The sequence below is a fragment of the Andrena cerasifolii genome, chromosome 4, assembly GCF_050908995.1.
Source record: "Andrena cerasifolii isolate SP2316 chromosome 4, iyAndCera1_principal, whole genome shotgun sequence".
NCBI lineage: Eukaryota > Metazoa > Arthropoda > Insecta > Hymenoptera > Andrenidae > Andrena > Andrena cerasifolii.
In genome coordinates, this window is record NC_135121.1 from 16,892,557 (window position 1) to 16,907,584 (window position 15,028).

At 45.1% G+C, this 15,028-nt stretch overlaps 3 protein-coding genes across 5 annotated transcripts in view; 1 reads left to right on the forward strand and 2 right to left on the reverse strand.

Annotated features, from left to right (window-relative positions):
* Positions 1-10,754, forward strand: part of LOC143367938 (dynein regulatory complex subunit 7-like) — a 180,116-nt gene extending 169,362 nt beyond the window's left edge. For 2 of the 3 annotated variants that reach the window (XM_076810208.1, XM_076810211.1), the window contains 9 exons: positions 7,959-8,312; positions 8,390-8,807; positions 8,876-9,133; positions 9,187-9,343; positions 9,428-9,494; positions 9,563-9,775; positions 9,850-10,062; positions 10,134-10,370; positions 10,457-10,754. In XM_076810208.1, the coding sequence (XP_076666323.1) occupies positions 7,959-8,312; positions 8,390-8,807; positions 8,876-9,133; positions 9,187-9,343; positions 9,428-9,494; positions 9,563-9,775; positions 9,850-10,062; positions 10,134-10,370; positions 10,457-10,645 (2,106 nt within the window). In that variant the 3' untranslated portion in view covers positions 10,646-10,754. Of the gene's footprint in view, positions 1-4,625; positions 4,714-7,958; positions 8,313-8,389; positions 8,808-8,875; positions 9,134-9,186; positions 9,344-9,427; positions 9,495-9,562; positions 9,776-9,849; positions 10,063-10,133; positions 10,371-10,456 lie in introns of those variants that run through there. The other variant, XM_076810210.1, reaches the window with a different exon arrangement.
* Positions 10,574-12,441, reverse strand: Bili (FERM domain-containing protein 8 Bili). Its single transcript, XM_076810214.1, has 6 exons — positions 12,304-12,441; positions 11,784-12,224; positions 11,258-11,712; positions 11,027-11,185; positions 10,781-10,952; positions 10,574-10,712 (listed from the first exon to the last, which is right to left on the reverse strand). Exons 1-6 carry the CDS (start codon positions 12,392-12,394, stop codon positions 10,672-10,674), a joined length of 1,359 nt encoding a protein of 452 aa, XP_076666329.1. The 5' UTR covers positions 12,395-12,441; the 3' UTR covers positions 10,574-10,671.
* Positions 12,442-13,204: 763 nt separating this feature from the next.
* On the reverse strand, positions 13,205-14,988 carry LOC143367943 (eukaryotic initiation factor 4A-III). The gene is made up of 5 exons (XM_076810216.1): positions 14,814-14,988; positions 14,350-14,685; positions 13,902-14,124; positions 13,579-13,833; positions 13,205-13,504 (listed from the first exon to the last, which is right to left on the reverse strand). Exons 1-5 carry the CDS (start codon positions 14,956-14,958, stop codon positions 13,252-13,254), a joined length of 1,212 nt encoding a protein of 403 aa, XP_076666331.1. The 5' UTR covers positions 14,959-14,988; the 3' UTR covers positions 13,205-13,251.
* Positions 14,989-15,028: the final 40 nt, after the last annotated feature.

Genomic DNA, 15,028 nt, shown 5'->3' on the forward strand with positions numbered 1-15,028 from the left:
TATAAGTTTGTCTACTAAAATTTCTACCAGCGCTACGTGTTTTCTATAGGGGAGAGTCGTGCAGTACCGACCGCTCTAAGTTTTTTTTTTGTTATATCTTGGGGTAGAGTCGATAAAAATTAGAAATTCAAAAACGTATTTGTAGTATAGATGGAACTTAATAAGAGGAGGGAAATTATTTTTGTGAAATTTAATAATAAGAATTGATAATTTGCAAAAGTAAAAAAGTTGTAATTTCTAGGAAACGAAAAATTGTCGTCCAGTACCGACCAACTATTAAATTAGTACTAAAAAATTATCAATATATCAATTATCGATACCGATTCCTCTTCAACCGATGCCATATCAATACTATACCGAATCAAAACTGGTATGATACATTCCGAAAGTATCGATATTCGTTTGATACATTCCGAAAGTATCGATGTTCGTTTGATACATTCCGAAAGTATCGATATTCGTTAGATACTTTCCGAAAGTTTCGATATTCGTTTGATACGTTACGAAATTATTGATACTCGTTTGATACCTTACGAAATTATCGATATTTGTTTGATACTGTACGAAATTATCGTTATTTATTCGATAATTCTGTGATCAGATGGCAAACCTGTTATGATATCTATTTGATATCTACTTGAAAATATATATATATATATAATACCTGCTGCATGCTTGTACGGAAGTATCGGTTTCGATTTGCAATTTAGTACTTCACGAAAATATTATTTGTTACCAATCATGATTTGATAATATAACAATTAAGTAGGAGTAGGAATCACTATCAAGACCTACCCCTTTCTTAATAACATTATATAACGCACAAATTTCTATGCATTAAGGAATAATGTACATCATTTACTAATAAAAATTCAATTATATAGGATTCAATTATAGAGTTCATGATATTGATTCCTACTCCTACTTAATTGTTATATTATCAAATCATGATTGGTAATAAATAATATTTTCGTGAAGTCCTAAATTGCAAATCGCAAACGATACTTTAGTACAAGCATTAAGCAGGTATTATATACATATTTTCAAGTAGATATCAAATAGATATCGATATTTTTGTGTAGGTATCAAAAATATCTCAATATTTACGCGTAGGTACCAAACTGGTATCGATATTCTCGTATAGGCATCAAATAGGTATCGATATTTTTGTGTAGGCATCAAAAAGGTATCGATACGTTCGCATATGTAAGTATCAAAGTAGCATCGATTCCTTTTGATACCTTTGACTTTGATATGTATCAATGCCAGATTGAAATTTGTAGAACGGTATCGATATGTATCGATACGGTATCAGTCCCATCACTAAACTTAATAGACTAGAGATAGTATACATAATACAACAAAATCATTTACTCACATGAGAAACAAAAGATTAGCTTTATAAAATAACTTTTAACCCACCGAATATCAAGATCAATGGAGTAAATAATATGACCCCGAAATAGGTTACAGAGAATTGTGATTTTCATTTGTTAATACAAATAAAGTGCTAATATCTGGTCGAAGAAGCGAGAAATCGCTTTGATCGGTACTGTACGCTGGTCGGTGCTGCACAACTCTCCCCTAAGTTTATAACAGCGACTTACTTCGATTACGAATCTAGATTTTTACCACGAAAATGCGCTTTTTAACAGACTTCAAAAAGGAGGAGGTTATAGATTCCACCCTTATGATTTTTTTTATATCTTTGTCCTCGCAAAACTCCTCAGCATATGGACCGTTTTTGCTAAAAATACACAAAAAAGTAAAAAAATAATTGTTTCCCTTATCTAATCTGCGACTCTCCACCTCTAGCGAATACGGTACGCCTAACAAGGATGGAGATACACTAACTGACCCAAATCTCCTACGACCCAAACCTACCCTCTCTCCCCTACGGAACGGATCCCGTAACGAGCGACTAGTCGAGATTTCGGGGACATCGGGCAAACCCATCCTCGCGTGGAAAATACGCCTATAAATCGAGCCGCGCGCCCGATATCGTGTCGCGGTCTAACGGAACGCTCGGTGCCCCCCACCAACGCATCGCGATCCTCGCGGACCGCGAATATCGCGGATTACGCAACCAGAGGTCTATACATAACCAGGCCGAATTGGAGCGAAGCCGTCCGCGTTCGCGATTAAATAGAATCGCCGCGCGCCTTTTCTATTAGGTCATCCCATAAGTGACACGCGGCTTCATCACGCCGCGCGTTCAGGTGTACCGACTTCTCCCTTATCTACGGAGGAATTTAAATTCACATCTCCCCAGGACTCTTCGTACCCTTACCACTCCAACAGACCTTTTACTATACTCTAAGGCGTAATCAGTGGCGCACTCAGGATTTAATCTTCAGGGGAGCCTACTCGAAGGGATGAAAATATTTTTAACCCAAATTCACTAGAATTTTATTTATTTATTATTTATTTATTATTCATTTATTCACGGGACAATCCCATTAGGAACAAGAATACTTATTAAGAACAAGAATTCACTATTTAGGTGATTATAAAAAATTTATTTAACCCTCATCCGTTCCTCATTTCACGAGCTGAATCTGTCCCTGGGTGTCAAATCGACACAGTAGTACAAGATCGCCGAAATGACAAGGTAAACAGTTATTTCTCGATATTTCTTTATTCAAATCGATGAGTTCACATTTACATCTCAGATTCTTCACAACGTTCCACATAAAATAAAAACCACTTGCAGGACATACCACATGTTTACAAGAATCACAGTTTCATTACGGAAAAGCTGTGTCGAATCGGCACGATGTAGGGATGAGGGTTAAATAATAAAATCCAGTTTCCTTTTCTCTTTACAAAACCCTTTCTTTCGAAGGTGCCAGGGTCCCACGCCCACCCTGGGTGCCCGGCTGAAGGTAATTATCAGAGTAGTTATCCGAAAACCACGTCGGGGGTGCGTACTCCTGCCCGCGATCCAGGGTAGCCGTAAATGTTTTAATATCGACGGGGTTCGATCAGCTCGTTTGCAATTCCGATTTTTCTCGGACGCGCGAGCCGCCCCCGATAAATAAATCTGTCGCTCTTGAGCCGCGGCAAATAAATATTCCCTGATATTTGCCGGTCGGATATTCTCCTCCGGCGACGGGCAAATATTCTCGCCGAGCGGGCTCCGACGAGGCTTTGGGCGCGCTTAATCGCGAGCGCCGCGATAAAAGGTCCCCCGGAAGCCGACCCCTTACTTCCGACCGCGCGGCTTCGCTCCGCCCTCCCTGCCTCCCTCCCGCCATTTCCCCGCAGCTTTTCGAACACCGCGTACACGGCCTGGGCACCCGCGGCCGCCGCCGTGGATACGGCTCGCAGGGCCGTTGTAAACCCGCGTAGGTGTGAACCAGGGTGGACACGCGTGTTGGTGTAGGACACCGCTCCGCCTGGCACCCACACAGAGGCGCGCCGCGGACACGGAGCCGTACAGGGCGAGCCACGCGGCTTGTCCACCCTGATTATTTTCCTCGTTAGCGGACCGACCTAAATTTGTCTTCCTCTGTTTTTTGCCCCCGGTCGTTTGGAGGGTGTCCGCGAGAGGCGATCGGCTTGGATTCCCCTCCGCTCCTTCTCCTCGCTGTGTGCCTCCCCCGATCGTCTTATAGCTCGCGAGGGACGCCGGCGATTAATCCAGCCGGGTCGATAAACCTTTCGCAAGTCTGCGCTGGTTTAATTCCGGGCTAAGGGTGCAAATCCACGACGAGACAGAAAGAAAGAAGACCGGCCTTCGCAGATGGCTCTATTAGCGAGCGGAATAATCAGGCCGAACGAGCGACGTGGCTCGCCCTGTACAGTCGGCGGGACCCAGGTACTATCTAGTATCTAGTAATACCGGGTACTAGGTACGTACGCGCCGCGGACGCCAAATAGTGGTTCGCATATTCAGAGAGATAGCGACGTCGCTCGGTGCGATCGCCCCTGATTTAGGCCTCGTCCCCTGTCTCGCTCTCTCTCTCCCTTCCCGGTACGCTCTGTCCACTCTCGCTGTCGCTCTCGCTCCCTGCTGCTCTTCATCCCTCCTCCTTTCCTTCGTTCTCGGTCGTTCCATCTCTACCAACGCTCGCGCGCGCGCGAACACGCACGCCAGAAGTGTCCGCCTCTGTGTGGAGGCTACCAGCACACCGGCACCGCGGCTCGTTGGCCGTCGTGCACGTACACAGAGGGGGGCACACATAGCACGCCGGTCGCGTCCACGGATAACGTCCTCGATACGGCGGCCAGCAGCGGCGAGCACGACATCGAGGCGTCCCGAAAAGCGCTATCTCGCGGCACCCCGCTCGTAGCCGCCCAATCAGCGCTTCGATCCGCGCTTTCGACCGTCGCGCTTTGATCATGTACCCTGCGACTGATACCCACGAGCAGCGTCGTCTCGGCGTAAATCACGTCCGCTCCGTTCCTCTTCCGTGAACGCCGCCTCGCCGAGGGGACGCGGCCAGGTTGGGCTCGACGCCGGAATGGTAGGGGAATTATCGGGGTGGCGCGCTCAGCCCCGACGGAATTAAAGGATTTTTGGTCCCTTCGACGTTCCTCCTCGTCGATCACCTCGCCTTCTCTCCTCGGCCATCTACCGTCCAAGCACATCGATACAGCGGAGGAAACGAGACGGGATCGACGAAAATTCTGCTTCCCGGAATTTTTCGCAATCTCTGGCCCGGGGCCAGGGATCGTCCGGTGCTTGGATATTATCCAGATGCTAAGTCGGTAAGAATCCACGCTGTCTGGCAGTCGTTAGGCTCTTAATACGACTAGAGCGTTAAGTAGCCGAGCTTCTCGGTGAAAACTTCGTTCGGAGTATCGTTGAGAGGCGCTTCGATCGCCGCCGCAACGGTCCGCGAGCGCCGCATCTGGTTAAGTTTCGGTAAACACGGCTCCGCCGATCCACGGGTGTCTTCCGGTGGCCGGTAAGTTTTTCACGAAACTGGCAAGGACGCTGCGGCAGTCCCGCGGAATCGGTAGGTTTGATAGAGAGATCGCGGCTCACGTCGCTCCGTCCTCTTTAAAACGGCTGCGCGGCGGTGCCGAGTCTTCCACTCTCCTCCTTTCGCAGCGGGAATCAACCTCGTCTTTTCATTTTCGTCGGCGAGGGACGAGACCGACCGAGCCCGATTACGAATACCATCGGATAACGTTAATGCTCGAGGCGTCGAGGCGAGGGACCGCCCTGAGAACCCCTCCCCTCCTCGGGGGCTGTCGTGCCACTTCGTGAACATCTGCAAGCCGGTCACGCGAGCGGAAGAAAAACTTCGATCGTCGATTAAAGAAGGAAATTGGCCGAAAACGTTTCGTTGCCCTCGTTATTTCCCCGGCAACTGGACGTTAAATCCTGCAGGAATGTGTATTTATCGCGGTCGGCCGTGCCGTATATCTCGGCCGATATTCGCGCGCCGCGCCGGCGAGAAGCGGCCGGCGTAAAGGCTCCTCCAAACCAACGCGAATCTCGCGCCGCGTAACGGATAGTCGCGCTGGTTTGGGGGGGCCTTAACTCGCCTGGCCGGCTGTAAATTATCGCCGCGCGACGTAAGGTAAACGTAGCAATGCATGGCCACTGTTGCAGATATTAATTATTATTAAGCTATGTATATCAATCAGGCACAATATATTGATTAATCTGTGTTATGTAATCCTTAAACTTCGTACCATAAAAATGATTTTGATAAATGTTGTGTTTAAAACACTTAAAAAATTGTTTGGAATCTCACAGGATAGACGTTTGACGAATTTTGCTAGATTCTTCAGAATTTGCTAAGGAGAAAGTGATGTTTGTTAAGCGAATAATTAGTGTAATATTGGGTTTCGCTATGTGAACGAATAGCTTATGGAATCCTAAGAGTATTTAAAGCAAGTAATTAACGCGGTATTACGCACTTAGATTGTATTTTATGTAAAAAATACGTGGCTATATATCGGTGCATAATATTCGTGTCTGACCCAATTGCTAACCAAGCGTCCATGTATATGGCAAGTCGTGATTTAGTATACTCAAAGACTTGTACTAGTGTATAATCAGGAGTATTTTTTAATAGTATACAGTGTTTCGATTTGGCCTAATGCAATTCCGAATAAAAAAGCCGGAAAATTAAATAAGATCTCTACGATATTAACGTCTGAAGAATGGCAGATGCATCACATTCAAATTCAGGAGAAACTGAGAAAACAAATGAAAATACAAGAACGAAGAAGATTTAGAGATGAAGCAAAGAAAAAAGAGTTGAAGAAAAAGAAGCCAAAAAAGCTATTGCCGAGGAAAAGAAAAAACTTAACAATGAAATTAAGAAATTAATAGCCGAAAAAAGAAGATAATAAAAAAAGAAAAACAATTAAGTATAATTAATAAATTCTAAAGATATAATTGTAATAATATATATATATAACAAAATTATATTACTTGTAAGATAAATAAAATATTTTTACTTTTATTTCCTTATCTGTTTATTATGGTTATTTATACAATAACTTTATATTTCTGTACTTCTTAATTTTCCTTAACGGATTTTTCCATTTAAGACAAAGAATCAGTTTTTAAAATAATTTTTACGCGATTATAAAACCTATGGCTAGGTACTGGGACATGAAAATTGGGACGCTAGGTGAATCGCGTGAGGTTGGCTATATATTGGTACATTTACACGTACAAATATTCTTGTTCATTTTACGTTAAATATAAAAAAAAATTAAAATTTTGTTATGTAAGTACTGATGAGAAACAACAGAATCTTTATGAATGAAAAAAAGTTCCATTTAAATTGATAATTTTATACACAATATTTTGCCACCGTTTCCTTAAACGGCTAGTTATTGGTACATTTACCTTAAGTTCATGGTTGAGAGACACTGAGCGCAGCTGCCGCGGCGGCGGTATCTCCGCGTAGTCTGCTACCTCACACCCTCGTCTTGCGTCCCACGTGGGTGCTGGTCGAAGGGGTCGCGCGGAACGAGGGTGACGCGCGGGGGCTAGGCGAGGGACCGTGGGAGGGGGAGGAGGACGGGCGGTACGCGGGAGAGAGGTGCGGCGGGGGGCAACGCCAATGGTCGAGGAAGCGGGACCGAGGGGCGACGGTGGGCACAGGAGGGAGGAGGAGGGGTCAGAGGATAGGGTGAGGTTAGGTCGGGTGGACAGAGGGGGCGGAAGTGGGTGAAGGGGTCGAGGGATAGCCGCACCACCCACTGACCATCTCCGCCCTACCCTGGCCCAGGCTACGCGGTCTCGCAAAAAAGACTGCCTGCCTCCTCCACCCCGTTCCAAGACGCTAAAGGGCGAGGCGCCCCCCCCCCTCCCTTCCCTTCGGCCACTTCCAATCACCTAGAAATTTTCCCCAGAAACGAGAGGATCCTCAAATACCGCGGTACCGCGATTCTTTTCGCGGACCAACGTGCCGGAGAGAAATGTCGCGCGGGTTCATGGATCGCCGGATTGATGTGCGTCCGTGCGCTTGTTTTCATGCTCCACTGTTCCCCTTTCGTTTTGTTTGGGTGCGACGTGTCTTTCTCTTTCTATGACGGTCGACGATTCCCGCGGCACGATGCAGTAAATTCTACGCGTAGATCATAATACGGTGACGTAGGTCAGGGACCGAGAATACGCATGGGCTGCCACGTGCTCGCCGGCGTGCTTCGATGTGTACTCGGCCCGTGCGGACGATTAGCGGCTGTGTGTGCGACGTATTTACTCTGGTATTGTTATTATTATTACTTCTGCGTTTTCACGGGAAGCTAACGGTACAGGGAGGCCCCTTCATAATTTATTCGCTGCCGGTGAAGCAGATTTCGCCGGTAAATTGGGAGGGAAGTCGTCGGTATAATCTCTTTTTCTTTGCAGTTCCTTCTTTACCGACTGTCGATCACAATACGCACGAGGTCTTCTTATGATAACGTCAATTCCGTTGGTAGACGCGATCAGCTCGATCGATATGGAATTATTACATTTACTATTTCGATTCTGTTCACAGCCAAAACAGCTGCGTTCGCCGACGTGGATGCAAACGTTCCAAAGAGGTGACTGCTTCGAATGCGCCACTTTTCTGACGAGCTTGCTACTGGGGCAAGGGTACAATGCGTTCGTGGTAAGCGGCTACGCGTCCAAGGAGCAAACTTTGTGCGATTTGAGAAGAATACCCTATCCACTTTTGTCGCAATCGAAACCGCCACCTCCTCCGCCGGTACAACCAGTGATTTCCAAGTACAAACTGAAACCGCCCACGGAATATACCAGTCAGTTTCTGGCAGAACTGGAGCAGGAGGAGCAAAAGAAGGCGCAGGAGAAGTTACGAAGGCGGGAAGAAGAAGAGCAGAAATTAATCGAAGTAATTATATTCCACATTTACTTTACGCAGTCTGGCGTTCGCTATAGTCCTTGCCTGAAAAGAATGTCTGAATCCAGGAATTGGAGCAAACTCCGACGGACGAATATTGGGGGCACAGAATACATGCTTGGGTAGCGATTTTGCCGGAGTTAGGAGGGCTAAGGGACCATGAGATTTCTGGGCCACTTTTTATCGAACCCTCGACTGGTGTGCCTTACACACCGACGGACGATAACGCCGAACAACTGTACCTGGGCGTGGAGAGTATATGGAACGATCAGAATTATTGGGTGAACATGCAACCGCCCTTAAGCTCCTGCGCAAACATCTCATGGGATTTAACGAAAGTCGAACTATGGGAGCACTTGCTTCCCGGAGAACCGTGGACAATGAGAGGAGCAGGAGAGGAGATGGACGAGGACTCCGCTATACAGCAAGAGAAGCATTTAGACATGCCTTGCTCGTATGTAGACCAAATAAACATTAGCGATCAAGGTTTGTGCAATCTTCTCACGGATAGAACATTTTTTACCCCGCCGATACATTCTCATGCCGTGTTACAGATTTCGAGAAACGATATCTCAATGGTACGAAGACGCTATTTTATAAGAAAACCAAAGTCGAAATTTATGCGCCGTATGTTCAAACGGATGGTTTGGTACAGAGCATCACTGTTTACGATGATTACGATTACACCACTATTATTAAAGTGTACGAGACTTATGCTAACAGATCGGATTGCCTTGTGGAATGCAGGAAGCATTTGAGCGAGGATTTGATCGTGGATTACTACGAGAGGGGCCGACAGGATCGATGCAAAGGTACGATCGGCTACAAAGCTTTTTACATTTACGTTAATAGATAATGCTTGCAGAGCATCGGTATTTCTCGAACGACGACAATACGGTGTTTAGCGAGCGAATTATAGATTTCTACCACGTCGCCCGTACCGACGGGCTGTCGCGACTCGAGCTGCATCCGCACTTCTTGACGCAGCACTTCGTCGATCGCGACGACTTCCTGTACTATCGGTAAGCGATGGATTTACCATTGAACGACTCTGTGTCTTTTAACAATACGATGACGAGGCTGGTTTCGATCGCTGTTGAAAACAGGCACGTCGAGTTTTCCCTTGAAAGGAGCATCCGCGTGTCGCACGACATACACTTCCGTTACATCTGGGTAACGTAGAATCCGATATCGCACGTGATGCTTACCGAGCGAGGGTGACCGTGACGCTTGGCTTCCAGAAAATCACTGAGAAGTTCAACAGGGACGAAAGAGTGAGAGCCAGTAAGAACATAGCGATCCGTGAGTTCGCTGTTGGAGAGAACGAAATACGTCTGACGTATCATTACGGTCCAGGAGAGTATTCCAGAGCTACCAGGATGTACGTGAAGCCAACGTTAGCGGAAAGGGGAGACCGACTGGTTCTGAATACCTCGATGACACATGGATACAGTGCGAGTATCCTTTACCCATTTTCGATAAGTAAGGATATCTATAATTCTTTCTCATCTTTTTACTATTATTACAGCCTTCGGACGAGCCGGACGTTGCTCTCGAGTTGCTGTACGAGCTAGATGAGCAACTGAAGGAGGAGGATCGATCGGTAACTATCGTTAGAGACACTGAAGCGGAACTGGCCGGTTTTCTGATAACAAGGGATGGAGAATATTTATCGCCGAAGCTGTTAATATCTTCATACGATACGCATAGAACTTCAGAGTCCCTGACCAAGCTACTGACGGTAAGACAGTAACAACCACAGATTTATCGATCGAGTTCGTGAATTAATGGTCCCGATCTTGTGAAACGCAGAGCGAGCGAACGCGTGTGCTGAGTCAAAGGGATCTGACGGAACAGGCGGACTATTTGAAACCGTATTTGGCGCGCATTGGCCATCCACCCGATATATCCAAGGGCTACGCGTATATAGTGCGGCAGGAGTGCTTGGATGATTACAAGCAAGTGCTTGTGGCCAGAGCGAACAAACTTCTGCGGAAATACGACGAGTACTCGCAAGAGCTGGCGAAGAAGCAGACACTGTTGACGCAGGTTCGATGTATCCTTTCTCTGTAAAATTCATTTTATTGCGCGTACGCTTGTACAAAGTGGTATTCAAACGCGGACACTTTGTGTAGAGCGTGGGCATGACCCGGGATGAAGAAGAGAAGATATTAGAGGAAATGGATAGGATCAACTTTATGCTGCAGACTTATGAGACCAGACTAGAGCGTCACAGGAGTTTAGTTCCCGTACGGTTCAAGATGCTGGTGAATCACTTGGAGCGGAACCCGTATCTCATCGCGCTTCGAGAAAATCAGAATTGAAGGTAATGGGTGATAAAAAGATCGATCTATTGAAAAGACCAAGAGCCCATTTGTCCGATACACCGACCTGTAATTAATCTCGAATAAATATTTCTTGGATTCCTAAGGAGACGGTTGTGCATTCCGTGATACTACCTTCGTCGTCGAAAGTGGCCAATGTGAATTTGCTGAGTTTATTGGTGAAGCTTCCGGTGGTGGATCCTAACGAGTGATCAGTCAGACGATCGATGTTGGCAACGTCGCCGTTGGCTCCGCGGCGACGATGCTCCTCCGCGAACCCAGAAATTAACGTGTCCATCATTATTGCCTGGGAATAAAGTAGTTCGCAATTTCAGTCCCCGGTTACAGCGTTGCCGGTGCTCGATCAGATGCGAACCATACTTGTCTCGAGAATACTTGTAGAATTTTGTAAACGCGCGCTCCATTCTCTCGTACAGGGAACTGTAGGAATAGACAAGGCAGACAGTCTAGATTACCCTCGTCAGAAGGCTTCGCCATTTCCCAGCTGAGCTCTGAGTACCTCAATCCCAACAATAAGCTCTGCGCAAAAGTCATTTATAGTGCACCGTGCAGAGTAACAATTAAGTCACCGTAGGAAGTCAGATCCCTTACGCATTGCATGTCGTCGACGACGTAAACTCCCGATGAATTGATAGCTATAAGGACATGCATATCGCGGTTCGTGATCCACGATGCCAAACCCCTCACAGGACGCTCGATTTGGCCTTGGAAGAAGGCTGCGCCGTAGCATGGTAAACTCCAGCAAAACTCTAGGTACTTTCTGATCAGCTTCCTCGGGTTCGTGTTAGTCCCTGTATGATTAGGTATTCGTTTGTACTGTTCGAGGAGGCGTGCCTCTGGTGCTCCTTTCCCCCCTACCAATCCTAACCCGAGACCTAGTCCCAGCAATAAACTGGGGGACGTGTAGTGATGTGGTAAAAATCGACCACGATGTCTCCTGAAAAATGCTAGCGTGTGGCTCTGGGGATTGTATGGCCCGAGTTCGATGCGTGCTTGCAATGCTCCCAAACTAGCGTATCGAGCTTGACCTTCGCATGGATAACGACCTATAAACACGCGTTAAAGTACTAGCTGAAAGGCGATACAGATTAACCGAAGGTTCGATAATGCTTCTCACCTTGCAACACGTTATTCCTAGCTTCTGCGTACAGTAATTCCAATACTTTAGCCTCTTTTATTTGCTCCTCGTCTGATCTAGAAAGAAACACGTTCCTTCGAAGACACAGCAAAGGTTCTTCGTCAGTCTCCTCAGCTCGAGAACTGTACTTTCTCACTAAGCGATTCCACTTCGCTGCTAACTCTATAGGCTTGTGGCTTGGGCGCAGCTGAACTTCTAGCCTTGGAGAACACAGCCACAAAGCGAACACTGTTTGTCCAGTGAGCGACGGGGCTCTAGATAGTCCAAGCTCCCCTTCGGATTGTATCAGCGTGAGAACTTGCTGCGCAGTGGAATTCTGTTCGATGTCCATAGTTAGGAAAACTCCAGTCGTCGAGTACACGGCTATGCGAATAGTAGGTCTCCCAACATTCAGATACTGCGGCTGATTTACCATCATTGCTAAATAAAAGGGCATCGTAGTGGAAACTTATCTCTAGGTACGTGTAAATAAATGTTCGTAGAAAATATTATTGCTTACTGGCTGATATATGTCCATCAGGCTTGTAATCATTTTGATAGCGGCGAACTGGCTGTCCCCTTCGAACTGTACACTCCTCTTGCGTCTCCATGTTTCTTAATTTCTATCTAACCACATGTTAGATGACAAGTGCTCGCTTAACACCGTGATCGGCCCAAAATTTACCACTAAAACGTCTAATTTTATGAAAACACATGTTGCTCTGTTTATAGCCTGTGCATTTATTATTAAATACTGACACCGAGTGCAAGGTAATATTCATCACTGTACAAACTGATAAAGAGTAACTTTATGCAGTGACATGAATTTAATCAGTGCTCTGAATATTAAGCAATCTTTTCTGTATAAAACAAGTGGAACTGCACCGTGCGATTTGCAAATAATGCTTGCAAGGCACCAAGTCAAAACACTGCTCTGCTGCCATCTAAATCAGAGAGCCAGTTATTGATTATTTCAACTCAGCTGAGAAGCATATATCACTTTCTCATCTTTGCTGCTTTTTCGAACGAAAAAGTAATTGTAGAAACAATGAGACGTAATTTAATGACAAACATTATATCGAACGCGGTTATTACGTCTGATTAATTACGGTATTTGGAATCGTAATATAATGAGATATAAAGCAACTTCTGTTTATTTTTGAGACTGTTTTTTATTATTCTTATAGCTCTGTCAAAAGTTAATTACATTTTACAAAATCGATCATTTTTTATATCTTTACTGTTACATTCTATCGTAGTACTTTTTGAAACTACAAAGGTACATGTAAAACTTGTTTGACAATCTTTGAATGTGACATATTCTTCTGATCGCGAGAATAACGTCACTTTCAGAGCTCCTTCGTTACTGGTAACCACAAAGAGTATGGAAAATGCAATTCCATGAAATGGAATAAAAATACTTTCTTTTTACATAAATTCTGATTTAATACAATTGTGGACCTTAAGATTATATTAAGTCGGCTACATTCATAGGCATCTCGTCAATCTGTGTTGAATAATATTGTTCAATGTCACGGAGGATCCTTATGTCGTCGGTTTTAACGAAATTGATAGAGACACCTTTCCTTCCGAATCGTCCTGAACGACCTATTCTATGAATATATAACTCACGGTTGTTCGGAAGATCGTAATTGATTACAAGAGACACTTGCTGCACGTCTATCCCTCTCGCCCAAACATCGGTCGTGATTAATACACGACTGTAAACAGAAAGAAAGCGTAAAAAATACAGAAATAAAACTTAGAACATTATCATACGTATCGAAGAACGTACCTTTGACCAGATCTAAATTCTTTCATAATGTTGTCCCTTTCTTTTTGGGGCATATCGCCGTGCATAGAACAAACTGTGAAATTAGCTTCCCTCATTTTCTCAGTCAACCAGTCCACCTTACGCTTGGTATTACAAAAGATCACAGCTTGCGTTATGGTTAGCGTATCGTACAAGTCGCATAACGTATCAAACTTCCATTCCTCCCTTTCGACGGCTACGAAGAACTGCTTAATTCCTTCCAGCGTCAATTCATCGCTGCAAGCAATAACGTATTAATACAGATAAAGTCCCACGCATCTTTAAATCTATAGAGTCGAACTTACCGCTTGACGAGAATGCGAACAGGATCCGTCATAAATTTACTCGTCATTTCAAGAATCTCGTGCGGCAATGTTGCGGACACCAGTACAACTTGCGTCGCAGGTGGCAGGTATCTATATACATCATAAATTTGTTCCTTGAAACCCTTATTTAACATTTCATCTGACTCGTCGAGAACCAACATCTTTATAGCCCTGGTTCTTAGAACTCTCCTCTTTATCATGTCTGAAAGCACCATAGAAGCGTTACTTCTCTTCCTACGCTTACGTTACTAGTAGAGCTGTAATTATTCGACTATTTGAACATTCGAATACGAATAATTTCGTATTCGAATATTCAAAGAAATTATTCGAATTCTCTGGTATTCGAATATTCAAATAAATTATTTGAATTCTCTGGTATTCAAATATTCGTTACAGCCCTAGTTATTAGCTTCAGTAATTGAATTACCAAATACTCTGCCAGGTGTGCCAGATACAACGTGCTGTCCGTAATCTAGCTTTCTGATATCCTCCCCGAGATTAGTGCCCCCGATACAGGCATGACACTGGACGTTCATGAAATCTCCTAACGCTAGAATAACTTTCTGTATTTGCGTCGCCAGTTCTCTCGTAGGAGACAGTACCAATACTTGTGTTTCTCTGACTTGTGTGTCTAGGGACTGTAATATGGCGATGGAGAACGTCGCCGTCTTTCCTGTACCAGATTGGGCTTGCGCGATCACGTCGCGTCCTTTCATTATCGGTTTGATGGATCGTTGCTGAATAGCTGACGGTTTCTCAAAACCTGCAACGCATAGATTTACTTATACTACAGGCTGTACGTTAATGTGGGAAGCCGTTATTGTGTCAAGCGGGAAACACGTGCATAGGTTATGTTTACGTGCTATAAAGAATTATTGGATTCTCTAGTACCGTAAGCGTAAATTCCTCGCAGCAACTCATCTCTAAGCCCCATATTATCGAATGTCGGGATGACCTCCACATCTTCGCTGGTTTCAAACTCAACGTTTGATAAATCCTCTGTTTGCGCGACGCGACGTGACTTTACTTCCGCCATTTTCGCTAATTACTCGAGAAACGTTCCCACTACCCGATGCACGATGCATTTGAGCTAATTTCACGCAGGT

What these genes read in the sequence shown, in the direction of transcription:
- Bili (XM_076810214.1), bottom strand. Translation starts at nt 12,394, where the DNA reads ATGGAGACGCAAGAGGAGTGTACAGTTCGAAGGGGACAGCCAGTTCGC. An exon ending in TAGGAATAACGTGTTGCAAG is followed by an intron (nt 11,713 to 11,783) that starts GTGAGAAGCATT and finishes GCGTGTTTATAG; the next exon opens with GTCGTTATCCATGCGAAGGT. An exon ending in TCGTCGACGACATGCAATGC is followed by an intron (nt 11,186 to 11,257) that starts GTAAGGGATCTG and finishes ACTTTTGCGCAG; the next exon opens with AGCTTATTGTTGGGATTGAG.
- LOC143367943 (XM_076810216.1), bottom strand. Translation starts at nt 14,958, where the DNA reads ATGGCGGAAGTAAAGTCACGTCGCGTCGCGCAAACAGAGGATTTATCA. An exon ending in CACACCTGGCAGAGTATTTG is followed by an intron (nt 14,125 to 14,349) that starts GTAATTCAATTA and finishes TGGTGCTTTCAG; the next exon opens with ACATGATAAAGAGGAGAGTT. An exon ending in GAATTTAGATCTGGTCAAAG is followed by an intron (nt 13,505 to 13,578) that starts GTACGTTCTTCG and finishes TTCTGTTTACAG; the next exon opens with TCGTGTATTAATCACGACCG.